Source organism: Aspergillus chevalieri, chromosome 1 (assembly GCF_016861735.1).
Source record: "Aspergillus chevalieri M1 DNA, chromosome 1, nearly complete sequence".
NCBI lineage: Eukaryota > Fungi > Ascomycota > Eurotiomycetes > Eurotiales > Aspergillaceae > Aspergillus > Aspergillus chevalieri.
This window is the reverse complement of record NC_057362.1, coordinates 435,483-454,854: the sequence shown is the minus strand read 5'-3', so window position 1 is coordinate 454,854 and position 19,372 is coordinate 435,483. Positions and strand designations below refer to the sequence as shown.

Sequence of the window (19,372 nt, the reverse complement as noted above, 5' to 3'; positions counted from 1 at the left end):
ATGTCACAGTCTTCAAGGTAGGAGGTGACTTGTAGGCCGGCTCTGCCAGGCTTCTGACCACGACGCGTTTTCCCACTGGGGGGAGTGTCTCAGAGTGTATACAACGGAGTTTCTGCATGATACCGAGAGTATGCAAAGAATATAGAATAGCAAATGGAGGCACTCAGGCGACTAGATGATCTTGAGAAGTTGTTGGGGGTTCTATGTTTATCAGGAAATAGCTTATCGGAATATGGTTATCCGATGGTCGCGTCGGAACAAGACGCTCCGGATACGATAACCGAAGCGCCGCGGTCCATTCCCATTTGAGCCATTGCGACAATTAGTTTTATTTGGAGGATCTCCTAATAATTTACATTTTCTAGTCTAATATAGGTACAAATATTAGAGTCGGACAGTGCTCAATAGCCAGAAACAGGCTCGACCATGGATCTATACATTTGTGCTCCGTAATGTGCTGGACCACCTTTTTTTTTAGGTTATCATAAACATCCAGAAAATTGCCAACGATACGATGGAAGGAGCTGATAAGTTCGTCTCTTGCGGACACAGTCGCAATCCTAGGGAAAACTTAGTTCGAGTCTTTTATAACAAGCCTTTGAAGCACTACGTAGACATGAGCTTTGATTCAGTGAATGTTGCTGCTGAGATTGGAAGATTGTCGACTTACCTGGCAGAGAAATTGAAGAAATTCAAATCGGGTACAGGTAGTAAAGCCGTGAATGGGCCTTATGGGAGTCAAGGCTTATCAATTCATAGCGTATGAAATGAAATGAATCGAGATCATCTACCTTCAAAACGTGCCCAGCGGATACATCGGAAATTGTCCATCCCTGTCAAGCAGAAACCCCTGCAGAATAGCATCAAGATCTAGGTTAGATAACTCCCAGCTCGTTTGCGAGAAGCCATTCTCCGCGAAAGTCGTTCCAACAGCCTGGGTTTTATCAGGCGTAGACACGGACTCATATTGAACAGTTTGTAGCTGGGCCGAGTCTCCGACCATATTCCCATTCATTGAACCATTGACAGCAATACTAACACCCAAATGATCCATGAGCCTGTCGAGATTCTGTCTTGCTTTTACTGCCGCGGTATAAATATCTGTTTGATCTTCCAGGGTCTTCAAACAGAAGATAAGGGATTGAAACGAGACTGAGCCTTTTCCTTTGTGCGCCACGATCCGGGCGTGGATGGTCGCGCTCACATAAGTCGCGTATGATAGGACGTATGGCGCGCTCCCGATCGAATAGTGCTGTGCATAGTCGCGCAAAATTTGGACGGTCTGGTTAGCAGCGGCTGTGCTAGCTGTGATGGATTCATGGGCTACTATAGAGCTGCTGTGACTGTCCGTAATGAAAGGTCGCTCGGAGAGAATAACGAGGGTGTTACAGAGGGCTCTGTTGTCGAGGTTAGTGATGCGCGCTGGGAAATGAGGAGGATTTACCGACAAAAGACAGTGGGCCTGGGGTAAGACAGAGCCAGGATCCCCTGAATAGGCAATATAGTCCATCTGGGGAGGAAGGGTTTTTCTCCATTGGCTCAGGTCGGATTTGATCCTTTCGCAGACGCTCATCTTCTGACTTAGTTGAGTATTCGGAGTGGATTCAGAGTAAACCTCGCACATCAGGTGCTCAATTATAACGGATAATTCGCACAGCTTCGTTAGCAAAGTCACATTCAATGATGGAATGCCCAATTGATGACGGTTTGTCGTGTATGATATGCTGTCAAATTGTTCGAGCTCATCATACTCGTCAAGGAACTTTAAAGGCGTGTTAAAATCTCTTTTTCGAAGGAGTGAAGGTCGGCCCTGGAGGAGGCATTGGATCTTATCAATCGCTAGTAAAATTGATGAGTAAATAGAGTCTGAATCCAATTATTGTTAAGAACTTACAATATGCCCCCCAAACAACCCGCTTTCGAATCTCTAGCTCCTCTGCAGACGTGTTGTTTGCCGAAGGTAACACATGCAGACCAAGATCAATAATCATATTGAAAGCGTTCCCAGCGTATAACCACGATAGACTTCGCTCGTCGCATCTCGAAAAGAGTGCATTCGACATGATTAGGAGAGCCTGTATAGTAGTGATCTCGCTTTTATCAAACTTTTCGCGCAAGAGCTCCACAAATCGCTCTCGATATATCAATCCTGCCGTGTTTATGTCATCTGGATCCGTGCGAACTTCAGGCCTGAGAGAATGTTTGGAGACAACAAAAAAGATAGAATTGAGCAGTAATTTTGAGAAGTAAGGACCTCCGCACGCCATGTCGCGCATGAAAACGGGGCGATGGATGATTTGCGCGGTATAAACTTGGCGGCTCCAATAAATGGAGAGCAGTTCCATTCCGATGCTAGGATCTACTCCATCAAAGTCGAGGCGACCAGCTATGAGATTCAGCGGCTCCAGTTGCCCTTTGAGATGGTTAGTTCTCGGCACTAGTGGGTCTTTTGGAGAGGTAAGCTCACTCTGCTTCGCAGTTTGCGCAAAGAGTAGATTTTGAGACCACTCGTTCGTGGCATAGAAGTCATTGTTCTGTCCATTGCGTTGCTGGGGACTTGGTGTTTCATAATATGCCGTGCTCGTTGGACCGTGGTATAGAGAGACATTACTTCTAAGATCACCTGTGGGTGGTTCTACGGGAATATGAGAGCCGCGCGTCCCTATGTTTGCCAGTTTCCTGATACTCCCCTCAGGACCAGGCATTGGAGAGTCAACTGAGCATGGTGGCTGCGGGGACGCTTGCTCCACGGACGGGCCAGGAGCAGGAGCCCCATATCCCGAGACTGGTGTATCTCCAGTCTGGAGGCGCTGGCGAAGGAATGCATTCTCCGACTCCAATCGCGCGATTCTTTCATTTGTCGGTCTGCCATCATCACAGTCAGCAACTGCATAACGAAAACATCGGACCCGATACTTACCTCGGCTTATGTTGAGCAGGGCCTTGCTGGCAGTCGATGCCTTTGGCTGTGCAGTTGCCACAGGTTGGTTTCACAGCATCGCACTTCAACTGTTTCTATTAACAATAGTGCTGCTAGGTAGATCAACCGATGCATCGTACCTTTTTCTGACGGCAAAAAGTACACGCTGCCGATGCACGGCCGAGACTTTGTCTTTTCGGCATTTCGCTTCCGGCCTCGATAGAAGATGGATTGTGACGGGCACCGTATCAAATTTTCATTCAGTGAGGCACTGTAGGTATTTTGATGTGCATGTCTATGCCATGATGGAAGTTCTTAATAAGAGATTGAGTAGTTTCCCGGAGGCTTGGGGATTTGATGGTGTGGGGTTGACATCCCGGACCGAGCAGCGGACTATCCGATTGGTTCATAGTCATGTGATATCATTGGTTTAGACGGGCCCCAATGTACAGACTATCTATGCGACCTTTATAATAATCTGTCACTACTGTATACTCCTTATTGGCATCATCCTACAGCAGATGAGTGAGAGCTCATAATATACCTTCCGGACTGCTCAATTGATATGAAAAAAAGCGTAAAGTCACCCCGAAAGCAGAAGAGACAGTCCAAATATATAACTATTCCACATTAAAATACGTGAGTCATTATAAACAATTATAGCCATACAATTAAGGAGCAGGACTCTCATTCCCACTCTGCTCAAGCTTTTCCCCTTTCTCACCAACCATCTCATCCGACCCCTGTGTCGTGCTCGCTAATTCATTTGCCACCCGGACTGTCTGGAATATAGAAAGATCTTGCTGGAAGAGCTCTTCAAGTCTCTCCAGACTCTGTCCCATTGTCTCCGGGTAGAAAAAGAAAACAGTCACGGGGAATGCGAAGCAAAGAACTGTATATACGATCCAGTACTGATAGCCTATATTCGTCATTGCGATTGGGGTGATCATCTGCACGACGAAGTTCCTGCATACGGTTAGCATAGCTCCGGGCGGGTAGGAAAGTAGGTATGCATACCAAAGCCAGTGGTTCGCGGTGGATATCGAAGTCATGGCAACACGAAGACGAAGAGGAGCGACTTCCGTGCAATAGAGAAAACTGGGCCCCAAGAAACCGATGGGAAAGAAGAAAGCGAACAGGAAGATGAAGAAGGTCGTCCCGATGGCAGCCCCGTGGCTTTCATTTGCATATCTGTTTGTGATCGCTATGGACATCATGCACAGCGTGATACCAGCGCCACTGAACAGAAACAACTTCCGGCGTCCGAATCGATCAATGGTGAAAAAGGCGACAAACGAAGCAACGAACTTCCATGTCAACATGCCTGCCGCAAGCACCCGGGAAAGATCAGCGGTTAGGCCCAGACTATCTTGGAAGATTGTCGTGCAGTAAGTGCTGATTGCGTTCGCACCGGTCATTTGGACCCAGAATTGTAGACCGATGCAGAGCATGAACCGGTAGAACAGTTTGCCGTCCTTCATGGTGAAGATGTCTTTGACACTTGCTGCGTTCTGGACCGATTCCTCGAGTGATGCTTCGATACCGGCAATTTCGTGTCTGATTTCCAGATGCTCAGAATCAATCTCCTTGATCCGCGCCAGGATGAGAGCTGCTTGTGTCGCATGACCGGCACGGACGAGCCAGCGAGGCGACTCAGGGAGGAAGAAAATGGACCCGATTGGCATAAGCGAGAAAACGCATGGAATCGCCATGGGTACGCGCCACGAGACAGAATGATGGTCGATATAAGAAAAGCCGTAATTTATCCACTGGCTAATGGCATAACCGCTGGTGATGAAAATACCATCAATAACAACATGTGCTCCTCGATCTGCTGCGGGAGAGCACTCAGACTGCCAGACTGGGACTATCGTGCTTGTGAACCCAATACCAATACCCGTGATGATGCGTCCGACCAGTAATTGAGCGAAGCTGAACGAAGTGCATGAAAGAAGCTCGCCGATAAACGTGAGAAGCGCCCCGATAAAGATGGCTTTTCTCCGGCCGAGGAAATCTCCGATGGAAGTGCATATTAACGAGCCCACGGCGCCCCCGAGTGTGAAGCAGGAAACGTAGACGCCCTGCATGACGGACTTTTGCGATTCAGTTTCTCCGGTGGCATTGACTGTGTCGATTTGGGGAAATAGGCCAGTCCAGCTGTCGAAGCCGAGTAGTCCTCCGACACCCACCTGATTGTAACCGAACAGGAAGAAACATGGGAAGACCACGAGGATGACCTGGGCCAGTTGTAAGAAGTGCCCACTAAGCATGATGGGCAAATGTGACGGATTGTGGCAGAAAATCTAGAATAATACAACAGAAGGGTTTATCCAGAGAGTTGATCTCTGGATGGTGACGGTTATATAGGGTTCTCTTTTGGATACCCCAGATGAATAAGACTCTAACACCGCAAGACTCGGATGTGCCGCGAAGGGAGTGTACACCGGGGACTAATCGGTAGGATAATATATATGACCCAGATTTTGACAACCTATTAATGGAAGAATCGCGCTCCTTGCATTATCAGCTCCGATGCTAAATGCCAATACTACGGTAGACCCCATGCTGCTCTGAAACATCGTCGCAATCTATTCCGAAGTACAGTTGATCCAATAAAACTGATTGATTCTTTATCACAGACCAGATGGAAGGACAGGTCCTCTTATATGACTGATGAGATATGCCTACGAGTTTAACTGCTTCATCAGAGGTCACATTAACCGGACTACACACAGTAGTAGCAATTATATCTTCATGCTCTGCTTTAGTGATTACGTTGACATGGGCCCATGCGTCGGCCATATGGCGGTAATGCTGTATGTGCTGTATGAACTGTGGAGTTCATGCAAGTTTATCGTGCATGCAGATCGACCAAGTCACGGTGTCCGAGACCCTGATTATGCGGTGAGCGAAGTCGAACATGCGGTAATCTTTAACGTGATATACCGTTGTGAATTCTACTCTCAGATAATATTGAGCACCAAAGCGAAGGTATTGGATATCACATTTTCCCATGAGTTCTGGTGAATTTTGTACTGTACGGCGGTAGTATACTGCGTAGTCTCGCTACGGAAAGGAGAATAGCAGTGGGAGGCGGAGCACTGCACCATGCAGATTCTACCTGCGGTCACAATGTGACTGCAACTTGTCAATGTGCTTTCACACCTTTCTCAGCGCATCCATTTGAATGAATATGGTGGGAAACAGCCATCCCCATACATGATGACGAGTGCTCCAGATTCATTCTGGATGATATGTCAATGTAGAGATGCCAGATCGCTTCACTCTGCCCAACGTAATGGTGTGTAAATGCTGCCATATATGCCAATTCTATTATACATCGAATGTGTGGTGATTTCTTCCGCCGATATGAAGCTAGAGTAGTAGTGTGCCCGAGATAACCAATTGTTTGATGAGATATACTTCTACACTACACTGACTTCTCAAGGAGGGCAGTAATTACAACCATTGCATGGAGTAAGCAATATTTGTACCATTTAGAGCCGAGCGCGATGATGAAGTGTGTTTGTCGACCAATACAAAGTAGAAATTGACCCCCGGGTGTATGCAGAACAACTCGCATACATCTAATCTTGCATGAGCTCAACTCCCTTGCATCAAGATTGCGTCTATCTACTGTCTGTGGTTTCCTTTCATTCTGCAATCCTTATGAGTTGGTTCTGCACGAGGGATGCAGGTGGATAAAAATGGAAAGAGTGAGGCTTGTCGAGGGCGAATGGGAATGGTTCTGCTCTCTGGTGCTTGCACTCACTCATTATTATTCGCTACTGTAGAGGTAAATTGCGATAGCCTTGCAAATCACAATCCAGAACTCCTGTCAATTACATCACACAATTGAGCGATTGAATTACCCATTACTGCAATGCAATCACCTTGGCAGTATTTCCCGATATGTCAATCCAACACGATGCTCATGTTCCGTATATATGCATTTCGTCACATTACACCGCAAGAACACCGACGTCATGTTCAGCCAGCCCCATGTCCATTTTTTCCTGCTTAGAAATTCTGGAGGCTAGCAGCAGAGATGCGGTAAATATGCTCACGCTGGCGAACAAGACGTTTGTCGGCAATTCCACGGAACACCGATACGAATGTCTTTGTTGGTGCCATCTACCATTAGCGACGTAAGGTAAAGGCAATGGTGCTGACTCGAGGACTAATATGGGCAACCATGAGTAGATAATACATGAGTAGGACAGTGAGACGCATAGAGTCCGAGGTCTCACTTTCGCATATGCTTTATGTGTCCACACTTCAATCAGGAAAACGTATACGAACATACACCACATTAAGTATTGCCAATAACTACTGACTCCGGAGAAAGATACTACAGAAACTACTAGTACAAAACGTAAAAAAAAAAAGGGTAAAAAACACGGAACAACAATATATTTCACATGAAGTTGATGTATGACATTGCAGCAAGTAGAACTCGAATTTTGTGGGACACAGAGGATAAGGTTGTCAATAACCTCCAATCGAGCCCAGATTTCCCTCCCTGGGAGTGACGAGGATAAATCTCAAGAAGCCTTTCCTCTTTTAGGGGACAACAGATGTTTAGCCAGGACAGTAAGGACACTGGAAGGCAGATCCAGGCTCATAGACTGACATAAGATGCTCCTCAAGAGCCTTCAGGGTGTGTCAGGAGGCATCGCCGTTAAGTTGACGCCATATACTAACGCCCACGCTTATATGCGTTCTCATGCTGGCCTTGACTAAGTTTCTAACTGAGACCGTTTTTAATTTTTTTCAATATCCCAATTATGTGCCACCTGGTCTGTAGCCCATTAAGATGTGTCCATCAACTCCAGAACTCTGAAGCAAAGAAATTCAGTAGACCCTTTCCTTTAGCAAGGCAGGAAACTCAAAAATATATCCTTCGGAATTTGATGCCGCCAATAATTATTGGGCACACTCCAGCAAACACATAGAGAGCCTCCCTGATATCTTTTCCTTCAAGGTATCCCAAAATGAGGAGCTAAATATCAAAGAGAGTCCTACGCTGCCAAAATAATGTGCTCAGCTTAGGTGGCTTTTGGATAGATCGCCAGTCCCTCTTGGCCTGCTCGAAAGCATCCCGCAGCTCTGGAATATCCACTAAATCTCTCGCCGGATACAGTCGACAGCCACCATGGATACCGGCCTGTATAATTTCCCGTAGCTCGTCGAGACTATCTTCATATTTATGTGGAAAATTTCTTGGGTCACCATGCTGATTGAAGAAAGAGCCAAACGTCTGATTCATCCAGGAATAGCCATTCAGCATAACTGCAGCTAATCGACCATTGTGAACGAACTTCTCTGATGAATCTTTCATTATTTCGTCGGCATCAGTGACGATCGCAAGTTCATTAGAACGGAAATCCATCCGAGCCGATCCTTGCTCATGCCTCAGCCGCGCAGACCCTTAGGAAGCCGGGGCTACGTTCCGCCATGATTGGCCACTTTTACTCGAACCTCACCAATAGCTCAATCCATGTTGGCGACCTTGGTAAGCTCGTCGCAACGTGCGTGTTTCTGTTTACCATGGACAGGGCGCTTGACCCCAACAAATACCGCCCCATTGACCTCACGACTTTTCTCGAGACCTTCCTGAGTCCCTCCCTCTCTTCCTCCGTAATACAGCATATAGACGCGTCACACGAGCTGAAAAAAGCACTTGAAAGAAGAAAGTCTCTTCTTTAATCACTTCTCACGATTCGATGACCCTGTCTCGCAAAGACTTTGGAATGAGCATATTTCAGAGGGGCCACTATCCTGCCATATTTTGGCTATAAAGGAGCAGATATCATCTTACCGATCCATCTTTGCGGTCGGGACGAGCCCTCCTACATTCGCAGAACGATGTATTCGGAGATAGTTTTAAGAAAGAGTCTCGCCGTGCATGCGAGGATGCCGCCACTCCCCTTGGCCCTCCGGTTCCACACCTCGGTATCCTGATGTCGCTACGCTCCAAGACCGACCAGGAGAATGCGGAAGTCATCTACCCCTTTGTGAAAACAACCGATCGGGGGACCCGCCAGAGCAACAAGCCGAAAGGACCTCCCAGGGTGGTTCCGACGTCTCTCGGGCTAAGTAAAAGTCTGTATCCTGGCGTGGCGTTTCCGGGAGAAGCCTATGGTGTCGCCGAAATGGTACGAATCTTCCAGTACCTGCAGGATCTGGTGGAGTATAATACCGATATGACTATGGCCAAGCATCTGATTACTCTACCATGAGAGGCTGATTCCTCTGCGCCAGCAGGCACGTGCGGTTGCTGGCAACTAAGCTGATACTTGATTTTCTTTTTCCTTTTTCTTTTGTCTTCTTTCTTCTAAGCTGTACCTAGAATGGCATCTCCTAATAATCAAGCAGCTGGCGATTGTTCACTATCACCGACGTACCCATTCCAGTAGCCCCCTCACTTTATCTCCTCCATCTCGCCGCCGGAGCGATGCGATAAGAGCCCTAATTTACATCTCTTGGCGGAGATACCGATTAACCCGCCAAGCGATCATTTCCTTTCACTTCTCTTATCTGATACGAACGCAGAAATATATTAAGCTATAGATACGAGGTCGGGCATTCGGGGAATATGAACGAATCGCGTTGCTGACGTTCCCCACCTTTTCTAAATACGAGCGAATCGTATCGTTTCCCACATTTGGCGTTGTCGTCTAGTAAGTCCGGGTCTTCCTGCCTGTATGGAGGATTCCGAGATGGATAGGAACTACATCTGGGTTCCGAATGTGTCAACGGAAGGGCGTACGTGTTTTTCTTGGGTGTGTGCTGTGATTAGGATTATGACTAGGAATTTATTTGTCCAGAGAGGCCGATAGCGGGGGTGAAAGATATGGTTGTGGTGCGTCGAGGCGGCGGTATATAATGGCCGTCTAACACCGGAAATGACGATGACAGACTGCAAAGATCAGGCAATTTCTCTTTATTCTGCTCTCGAGTCCAACATGAAAAGCCCCCTGCATCATGCCCTCTTAGGTCTAGGGCTATCAAGCCTCACCCTCGGTGCCGTCGTACGACGCGACGTCGAAGTCCTCCGCTTCTCCAACCCCGTCGGCGTAACACCCGACTCGTTAAACAACATCCACGTGGATATCGTGGATAAAACCTTCGAAGGACACGTGCGCCTCGTATACGGTGACTGTGGCATCGAGCACGCCGGCCAAGGACACCATGATATCGGAAGCGTGTTTATCGAGCGCGATGCGCACCCGGAACGGCTCGTTTGGATTACACCTTCTGATGCACCACATTTGCAATGTTTACATGCATTCTCGGAGTCTGTACTGGTAGGCCGCTCGTCGCCTATCAGTGTTGAGTCGCCGGTGGACAAGCGCGAGAGTCTCGCGGACTTAGCCGACATGGAAGGACCCTGGTTTGATGGCGTAGCATACATGAAGTCCAAACAACAAGATGCGGCCGTTGTTTCTAAAGCGAAGAATACTTCTGTTGCTATTATTGGTGGCGGCATGTCCGGCCTTATGACAAGCCATCTTCTCGAATCCGTTGGCATCCACGACTGGCATATCATCGAGTCCTCGGAGCGAATCGGTGGTCGCATTCGCACAAAATATCTCAACAATTCGTCGCCTGAGGATTACACATACCAAGAGATGGGTCCGATGCGGTTTCCCGTGAGCATCACGTACGCGGATATGAATGAGACGCTGCAGATTATGGATCATCGGATGGTGTTCCAACTCGCTGGGGTGTTAAATAAATTGAATGCCAAGTCGAACAGAACTGATTTGCATGTTAATTTTATTCCCTGGATTCAGAGTAGTCCGAATGTCCCCGCCGATAGCGGTGGTGTTCGTCTTCCTGATGGCCGGATCCCGAGTGCGGCAGATGTTGCTGCCAACTCTTCGCTTGTGTATACAGCAGCGTCGTCGAATGCCACCGCTGCAGACGATGCAGAGGCTGCTGTTGACGGCTACACGGATATGAATAACCGGAGCACGATTCGGAACTTCGCATCGAACATGTACAAGATGCACAAGCAGGCTGTTGACAAGGGCTTGTTCCACTGGTCTGAGGCCGGGTACTTGCGGTACGCACTGGGCTACGACGCGAATATCTCAGACTATGTAGCCGGCACAACAGACACACCGATGTGGCTGTACGAGGACGTCTACTTCGCCGCGACGGAATGGCGCACAATCGACAAGGGTCTCGAGTCCCTGCCGCGGGCATTCTACCCACACGTCTCCGACAGACTGACCCTAAACCGCACGATCGACGGCCTCGTCTACAACGAAGCGTCTGGGAAAATCGCTGTCGCATGGCGCGACGATCCCTTGTCCATGACACCCTTCACAGAGGAGTACGACTACGCCGTCGTCGCCGCGCCATTCAGCAAAGTCCGTCTCTGGTCCCTACCCCAATATTCCTCATTGCTCAGCCGCGCAATCTCAACCCTGAACTACGGTCAATCATGCAAAATGGCACTCATGTACAAAACCCGCTTCTGGGAACACCTCCCCAAGCCCATCTACGGCGGCTGCGGCACCGTCGACATCGCCGGCGTCGGAAACGTCTGCTACCCATCTTACAAAATGAACACCACCGGCCCCGGTGTAATCCTCGCCTCCTACATCTCCGGCACAGAAGCACGCTCGACCGCCGCGCTAACGGACGAAGAACACGTCGCACTAATCCAGCGCACGATGGTCGAAGTCCACGGCCCCATCGCCGCAGAGCAATTCACTGGTATTTATGATCGACAGTGCTGGGAGGTTGATCGCCATCAGGCTGGTGCATGGGCTTCGCCGCTTGTCGGGCAGCAGGAGTTGTATTTGCCTGCTTATTATCAGACGGAGTATAAGAGTATTTTTATCGGGGAGCATACGAGTTATACGCATGCTTGGATTTTCTCAGCGCTGGATTCGGCGGTTAGAGGGACGGTGCAGTTGCTTTTGGATCTGGGGCTGGTGGATGAGGCGAAGGGAATTGTGGAGGAGTGGATGGGGAGGTGGATTAAGCTGTAGATTAGTGGTTGGGGGTGGTTTGGATATAAACTTCGGTCCTGGTCTTGTATATGTGCATAAATGTGTGGATTATAGTTATATGATTAACTTAACGCTAGATTATATTAAAGGATTATGATGTCTCCACTATACCACTTCACAGACTGCCACGTCTAAACTAGCGCTCTCCGTCTTCAGCCATTCCGCAAAGTCCTTTAAACCAGGATGCACTTTCTTTAACTCCGAGATGTTGGCCTTATATCCTTCATCATGGAACCACTTGAACATATACCCCATATCCTTCATTGAAGCCATAAACATAGAGCAAAGAAACCGGAATGTCCGCGGAACGGACTGCCCAGTATTCGCCTCGAATACCTGCTTCGCCTGCGCATACGTCAACTCATCCCCTGCCAACGAAACGGCTTTCCCCTTATACCTCAGGCTTTAGAAATGCGTCTGCTGCAAAATATCCAATATCACTAGTCGCGACCAGTTGAAGTGGCTTTCCCTTCAGCGCCATATCAAAGGATGTCATGAAGACTTTCCCAAAAAATCCAGGGACGAGGTTCTCATAGAAAGCGGTGGGACGGAGAATTGTCCATTGCACTTCCGTATTCTTGGTCTTCTCGACGAGATAGTGCTCGATGTTATGCTTGTTGATAAAGTGCGGAACTTTGGTGGGATTCTCAAAGGAGTTTGCTCCGCGGTCGACGGAGCTATATATGAAGAATTTGACGTCTTGTTTGAGCGATTCGTCGACTAGGGCTTTGCCTTGGGGTTCTTCGGAGGCGCTGTTGCCGATTGCCACCTGCATCTTGTCAGCTTGGACTTGCCAGATCCTGGGTAGAGGGTGTCAGCTTACCTGAACACTAAATACACCCCATATCAGGTTCTTGGTCAAACTGCGCGCATTCTTGAATATACCCGCTGGATCGTTCAAGTTCCCTTCGACGAGCCGGATGTTGGGTGATAGCCTGGAGAGGCGTTGTGCTGAGCCGGACGCTTTGTTTCGGGTGACAGCTAAGATCTCAAAGGGCGAATTACGGGAGACTAGATTCTTGATCAAGGAGCCGCCTTGTTTCCCGGTGGCGCCTGTAATGAGGACTGCGGCCATGTTGGACATAATCGATATATTTCGGGAGCCGATGATATTGTTGTCGATGAACGACAAGGAAATGTTTTGTGAAAAAACATCATGTCCGATAGCTGCAGACGACGAGCTTTAAATATTAATCGTTTTAGCATATTATTTTCTTAATCGAATGCAAGCGAAAATTTGGAAAGGTCAGTTTCGCCTGCGGCGTGCATTATATCATCGTCGGAGCTTCGGGGTTGAAATAGAGCCCGCGCTGCCGCGCCGACAAATGCGTCGGAATAGCCAAACCCGGGGGTTCAAGGGCGCTTGATTGATAATAACAGATCCACAGATCTAAAATTGATGAGTGATCTACAAATATGTTATATTTGAAACTCCGAGGCCGAGGAGTTGATGTTGACGTTTTGTTATAAAGTTGAATAAATGTCCCTCCCGTATGTGGCGCAACTTTTAACAGCCATCTCTATCCAGAACGCAAGGACTGCATCGAACGACATTGTTAATCGAAATGTGCGATATTCAGAATCCCTCAGCAACTCCCAACCAACGAAGCTGACAGCAATGCAGCCGCAAGAAATTCCGCTGTGACAAGATCCAACCGTGTTACAATTGCTCAAAGTCACAGCTCGACCGCATCTTCCCCGGACCCAGGCCGCGCACCGCGACGCAAGAAACGTCCGTTGAAGGCTGAGCTGATTTCGCGATTGAAGCGTTTGGAGGACGAGATTAAGGGGTTGAAGGAAAGTACTGAGGTGGCTAATAGAGTCAATTGGTGTTTGTGTTCCTGGAATGCGGTGCGCTTGGAGGAGAATGGTGCAGGTGGGCAGCGGGAAAGATTGATTTTTGGAGGTGGGTTTAGTCGGTATGTTATGCATGATGCGTTGGTTAATGTTGAAGACCAGGTACGTCGGTATCGTATACCAACCATATCGACTTCCAGCTAATAGATATTTGGCAGATTCAAGAACTTCACGATGACATCGAAGATTCGCCAGAACAATTAGTGGAAGGCAATGGTGAAGAGACATGTAGCGCGTTTATTTTCTGGATATTTATCCAACGCTAATTCCCTCTGCGACTATCACCCCAGTGCCGTGCAAAGCCGATCCCTTTTAAATATCCACGAAGAACGGATGACACCAATGGCTATGATCTTCCACAAACCCAGTACCCGAACATTAATCTACAAGGCCTCAACAAACGCGGAATATTTCGACCGGACATCCGAATCTTTGCTATATACTTCGCAGCTATCACCAGCTTGAAGTCATCCGAATGTCTTCACCATATTGGCGAGGAGCATACCACAGTACATCAACGGATAGGATTCGCCCTCCAGCAAGCACCTTCCCGAGCAGACTTCCTTGAAACAAGTAAGCTACACGTTCTCCAAGCCACAGTGTTATTCCTTACATGTCTCCGTCGACCGGAAGATGCGGGACCCTGTCTGCGGTCGTACTTAGACTAGCACGAGCACTTGTATTGCATCGCGATGGTACTAGGTTTGAATTAACTCCATTTGATACTGATATGCGACGGCGACTGTGGTGGTATATCTACTTGTTGGGTTCAGATATGCGAGTACCACGGCCATTGGCAGCGAGATTGATGAGGACAGTGTCGATACCGAGCTACCATTGATTACTGACAATGCGGAGATATCTCCAGAATCCAAAGAAATTCCCAGCGCACGTACTGGCTTCACGGAGATGATATTCTGTCTCGCGCGATGTGAATTGATAACCCTTAATTGACGACTTGCCCGTACTTCCTCGAGCCTTCCATTGGAAAAAACCCTTCAAGAATTGGACAAGATACACACCCGTATTCACGAGAAGTATCTGCAATACTGCGACATGTATGTTCCGACCCAATGGGTGACAGCTACTGTCCTCCGTCTAGCCATCGCCCGGTCATGGCTCATCGAGCATTCTCCTGAATTGACATCCGAAGACTCCCCACCCCTAGACACCTGAACGCACGATCAACTCTTTTGGACGGCAGTAAAGATCACAGAGTTCGCGTGCCTCCTCAAAACTGATGAGAGGACTGCCAAATGGTCCTGGTTGTTCACGGGGTATGTCCAATAGCATGCAATTGCATTCATGCTTTCTGAATTGTGCAATCGGGAGAAGTCTCCGGAGAACTTGCGCGTATGGATGGTTGTAGAAGGAGCTTATAATAGGTGGAAGGAGAGGAACTTTCGGGAAAAGGGTATTGTATTGAAAGCGGTTACGCGGTTAATGGAGAGTGTTGCTAGGAGGTATGGACAATCAATGCCTGTGGTAAAAGGTTTTTCTTTTCTTTTTTTTTTTAAGAAGTGGGTATGTCAATTGAGGATCGTAATACTAGTGTGGCGTCTATGATCTTGTTCCGGGATTTTTTTTTTTTTCTCTTTTTGCGCGATGGGAGGACATAATATGGGAATCGAGAGTTGTACAAAGTATGCAAACTTATACATTAAATGATCTAAGCTACTAGATATTCTATCCCATTCCATGGCCGACAAGAAAAAGGACGTCACCAGCTGCTCGCGCGGTCACTTGCACATGTAACCCTCATAACCAACTGGCTTCACCTCGAGATACTGGGCATTGCCAAGTTCAGAACCAACCAGCGTCTACCGTTGATCTAGTAATAGAAGAAGAACCTGGAAACAATCTAGTCAGCATTCTCATCGTAGAAGGGGATCAGAGATTTACAGTGACATGTATCCATAGACATTCTGCGGGTTGCTGGGCCACAATTCATGCATATGCTTGTAAAGAACATCCAGAGGACCGAGTCGCTCGAAAGTCGCGGGCACTCCGTAAACCTTCTCGAAGGATCGAAGAATTGGGCGATTTCGCGGATGTTGGCACAGCCACCAGCAACTAGCCATACGGTAAGTAGCCATAAAGAGAAGTTGATAATGAGTGCCACTCACACTTTAAGATCCCAGAGGCCTTGGAATTGGCAACAACCGCAGCAATGAACCTCGCCACATCGTCGTACGTAATACCCTCCGTAATCTCGTCACCTTCTCCCCAATACCGAAACGTATTGCTCTCGGGATCAAAAATGTTGAAGAATGGACTGAACACAGGCTCCATAAACCCACCAGCCAGAATATGTAAACCAGCAACATTTTGCTTCGTCTCGAGATACGCCTTGACGTGGATCATCGGATCCTTGGGGAACAGCTGGCCCGGTTCCAGGTTGGTGTAGTCCAGCGCCCAGTAATTAGCGACGTATCGGGTGACTGATGGCTCATCGTCGCAAGCGTCAACGAGGAGCTTCTGTCCGTCGACCGTGCTTGTCGTCACCGAGGTAGCAGCAAACGACTACATCGCTACTCTGGACGAAGGAATGGATGACCTTGTTGTCGAAGGCGTCGCCCTAGATGAGCTTGAGCTTGGGGGATAATCGTAACGCTTCTGGAAGCTTGGCGGGAATGTAACAATAGCCTTTTATGGTAGTGATGTTGTCATTTTCGAGGAGGTGCGCGACGAGGCGGCGGGCGAATTTGTCCGTAATTCCTGCAGTTCCGACTCTCATGGTGTGAGGATTGGTGAATATGAATTAATGACAGTATAGAGTTTGAATATACTGGTAGAATATGAGCATTCGTCGTAATATTTATATCCTCTGGCTGAATAACAGCATGGTTGTAGGGCGATATTTAAGGTCGGCCGCTCGGGGACTAAAATATGCCCGAAACAGAAAGACCATGACAAACTGCGCAAGAACATATTGTTTTCAGTGTTAGGAATTGTAAACGGTTCTCAATAATTACATCTATGCTATTTTCATCTCGGTGTACCGAATATTGAGCAATAAACCGAGTTTATACAAAGCATGTCACCGTTCCCGGTAATATCGAAGGTCAACCGTGCGTACACCAAATCAACAGACCCCAATCAATAATTAGTCCAATTACTCCCACTACCCAGTACAGCCTGCCCCTTTGCCAAAGACTTCGACGGCTCCTCGCCCAGCCACTGCGGCTCCAACCGATCCAGATTCGCCTCAATCTCCCAACCCCGTCCACCTTCAACATACATAGATGTCCCATTCAACTTCTCATCTACCACCAACCCCGCCGTAATCCTCGCAACATCCAGCGGTGAGTTAGTCGGAAGACCCGCCTCCAACCAGTCATTCTGGATCCCCTTCACCATTCCCGTGGTAGTCATCCAGGGACAAACGGCGTTGATGCGGAGTTGATGAGGTGTAAAGGAGAGATACTGGCGGAGAGAGCGCAGAATGCCGAGGACGCCGTGCTTGGATGCTTGATAGACAAATAGGCCGGGGGATTCTTTGAAGCCAGCAATTGAGGAGATAAGGGTGATGGAGCGGTCTGTGCCACTTGGGCGGTTTTGGCGGAGGTAGACGCTCGCGATGCGCGAGACGTAGAGGCAGCCGCGGAGGTTGACATCTAGGACTTTTGTAGTCGCGGGCTGGATATATTAGTATCTGTTTACGCAGTTGAAGGGAAATAGTCACTTACTTCCCGGACATCCTCCAACGTCAACGCCGGGTCGAACCAATTCCCGATCTCCTGGATCCCTGCAGCAGCGACGACATGGTCGATGTGTCCGTATATCTCCAATGCAGCATCAAAGAGACTCAAGATGGACTTGTAGTCTGTAACATCAGTTTGCCGGAAGAGAGTTCTTGGCTTGGATGAGGATGATGCAGACAATTTCTGTGCGAGTTGGTCACCCGCAGTTGCCGCGGTGTCGCCAAAGCAGACGTATGCACCGTTCTCGCAGCAGAGCTCAACAAGACTGGCTCCAATGCCGTTTGCTCCACCTGCATGCATAGTTAGTGAATAATGCTCGCTAGACTAAAATTGACTGTTCGTACCAGTGATCAAAATGACCTTATCCGCCAGAGACTCTGGGGTGACATTGGGAATGAACTGTGCCATACTAAGTCAGTTTTTTGTGACTATCTCAACTTAGCCAGATGATTTAACTCCGCAACTGAATAGTTATACAATCGACATATACCCCGACAATATATGCCGTGCCCGCAGCTGTTGAGTATTTTCCGGTTCGCGGGGTATGCTAGGGGGTTTTTCCGATAGATCCAACCAATCGGCAAGTGTGACTGACCCAGTGGAGCAGAGCTTAAACCTGCCCCGTCCTGCGGATATCGACCGCTTTCCCTTTCCAGGTCATTCTGCCGCGATAAACTGTCACGGACAGGCACCACTTTCCCATTTGGGATAGATATGCCCCGGTGTATTTCTTCAGGAAGTTTCGACCCCTCAACAGAATAGGCGAGATCCTCGGTCATTATATGAGGAGAATTGATCAATTGCGATGGAGATCCCGAGCATACTTAAGCCTCGTTATCGGCAATGCAATTGCATCCCTGCAACGAAAACAATCCTGCAGAGACCGTGAATATGCGTCTCCAAACCTACCACCACTCTTCTTCGACTAGGGGGCTGTCCAGCATTACAACCCTTATTGTCGGCGTCACCGAGTCTGTCCTAATTGACCCGCCCTTCCTCATTCAAGATGCTGAATCCGTCGTCCGCTGGGTGAAGGCCACCACAACAACCCCCCTCAAAGCCGTCTTCGTGACCCACCACCACCCCGACCACTTCTTCTCTGCGAACCCCATTCTCGATGCATTTTCGTCCGCGAAATTTTACGCGGCACCATTCGTCCTCGCGGGAATCAACAGAGAGTACGATGATAAAGTGAAATACTGGCCGTCGATTTTTGGGAAGGAGAGTGTTCCTGAGACTCCACGAAAACCGGAGGCGTTTCATTTTACTTTCTTTGTCTTACAGGGAAATCCAGAGAGTCCGGTTATGTTGCTGGGACCGTTGCAGGGGGATTCGGTTGATCATACCATTTTTTGGTTGCCTGCGGAGAGGACGGTTATTTGTGGGGATACGGTTTATGGGAGGAGTACGCATGTTTGGTATGTTGCCATTGCCAATGCCAGATGGATTATGGATGGCTAACTGTGTCCAGGGTCGAAGAAGTTGAGACGCCAGCTCTGCTTGAAGCGTGGAATAAATCACTGGATGTCATTTCATCTCTCAACCCGGTCAAGGTCATCCCGGGACACCTTGAGCCGGGCTGGGAGCTCGATGCGCAAGCTGACCTAGCGCACACCAAGAAGTACCTCTCTTTATTTGCTAATAAGGTGACGTATGCGCCGTCCAAGCCTAAGGTGCAAGAGCTCTATGAGTATTTCCAGAACGAGTTCAACCAGTGCAAGGAGAACTTGAACTTCTTCTTGGGACACTTGTCGAATCAGTTTGGTGAAGGTGGCCGGGTCTGGGAGGAGAATAGACATCATGCCGTTGATAAGCGGAGGATTGAGGATTTGAATGGCTTCTGCTTCTAGTTCTGTTATTGG

General features: G+C 48.4%; 9 protein-coding genes across 9 annotated transcripts; 3 read left to right on the top strand and 6 right to left on the bottom strand.

Moving 5' to 3' along the window:
* Positions 1-793: 793 nt before the first annotated feature.
* ACHE_10163S (uncharacterized protein) lies at positions 794-3,123 on the bottom strand (the record flags this gene model as incomplete). The annotated part of the gene is made up of 6 exons (XM_043276220.1): positions 794-1,397; positions 1,449-1,839; positions 1,895-2,413; positions 2,468-2,865; positions 2,921-3,009; positions 3,061-3,123. 6 exons carry the CDS (start codon positions 3,121-3,123, stop codon positions 794-796), a joined length of 2,064 nt encoding a protein of 687 aa, XP_043131283.1.
* A 468-nt stretch (positions 3,124-3,591) lies between these two features.
* ACHE_10162S (uncharacterized protein) lies at positions 3,592-5,190 on the bottom strand (the record flags this gene model as incomplete). Its single annotated transcript, XM_043276209.1, has 2 exons — positions 3,592-3,886; positions 3,938-5,190. 2 exons carry the CDS (start codon positions 5,188-5,190, stop codon positions 3,592-3,594), a joined length of 1,548 nt encoding a protein of 515 aa, XP_043131282.1.
* Positions 5,191-9,888: 4,698 nt separating this feature from the next.
* On the top strand, positions 9,889-11,928 carry ACHE_10161A (flavin monoamine oxidase family protein; the record flags this gene model as incomplete). The annotated part of the gene is made up of 1 exon (XM_043276198.1): positions 9,889-11,928. One exon carries the CDS (start codon positions 9,889-9,891, stop codon positions 11,926-11,928), a length of 2,040 nt encoding a protein of 679 aa, XP_043131281.1.
* Positions 11,929-12,054: 126 nt separating this feature from the next.
* On the bottom strand, positions 12,055-13,024 carry ACHE_10160S (nucleoside-diphosphate-sugar epimerase family protein; the record flags this gene model as incomplete). The annotated part of the gene is made up of 3 exons (XM_043276187.1): positions 12,055-12,294; positions 12,347-12,718; positions 12,773-13,024. The coding sequence occupies 3 exons, from the start codon at positions 13,022-13,024 to the stop codon at positions 12,055-12,057; spliced, it is 864 nt and encodes a 287-aa protein (XP_043131280.1).
* A 405-nt stretch (positions 13,025-13,429) lies between these two features.
* Positions 13,430-14,072, top strand: ACHE_10159A (uncharacterized protein; the record flags this gene model as incomplete). Its single annotated transcript, XM_043276175.1, has 3 exons — positions 13,430-13,440; positions 13,530-13,908; positions 13,965-14,072. The coding sequence occupies 3 exons, from the start codon at positions 13,430-13,432 to the stop codon at positions 14,070-14,072; spliced, it is 498 nt and encodes a 165-aa protein (XP_043131279.1).
* A 1,595-nt stretch (positions 14,073-15,667) lies between these two features.
* Positions 15,668-16,335, bottom strand: ACHE_10158S (uncharacterized protein; the record flags this gene model as incomplete). Its single annotated transcript, XM_043276164.1, has 3 exons — positions 15,668-15,879; positions 15,933-16,300; positions 16,331-16,335. The coding sequence occupies 3 exons, from the start codon at positions 16,333-16,335 to the stop codon at positions 15,668-15,670; spliced, it is 585 nt and encodes a 194-aa protein (XP_043131278.1).
* Positions 16,336-16,384: 49 nt separating this feature from the next.
* ACHE_10157S (uncharacterized protein) lies at positions 16,385-16,543 on the bottom strand (the record flags this gene model as incomplete). Its single annotated transcript, XM_043276153.1, has 1 exon — positions 16,385-16,543. The coding sequence occupies one exon, from the start codon at positions 16,541-16,543 to the stop codon at positions 16,385-16,387; it is 159 nt and encodes a 52-aa protein (XP_043131277.1).
* Positions 16,544-16,905: 362 nt separating this feature from the next.
* On the bottom strand, positions 16,906-17,918 carry ACHE_10156S (putative 3-hydroxyacyl-CoA dehydrogenase; the record flags this gene model as incomplete). Its single annotated transcript, XM_043276142.1, has 3 exons — positions 16,906-17,445; positions 17,496-17,800; positions 17,855-17,918. The coding sequence occupies 3 exons, from the start codon at positions 17,916-17,918 to the stop codon at positions 16,906-16,908; spliced, it is 909 nt and encodes a 302-aa protein (XP_043131276.1).
* A 435-nt stretch (positions 17,919-18,353) lies between these two features.
* ACHE_10155A (MBL fold metallo-hydrolase) lies at positions 18,354-19,360 on the top strand (the record flags this gene model as incomplete). The annotated part of the gene is made up of 2 exons (XM_043276131.1): positions 18,354-18,928; positions 18,982-19,360. 2 exons carry the CDS (start codon positions 18,354-18,356, stop codon positions 19,358-19,360), a joined length of 954 nt encoding a protein of 317 aa, XP_043131275.1.
* Between the last annotated feature and the right edge of the window lie 12 nt (positions 19,361-19,372).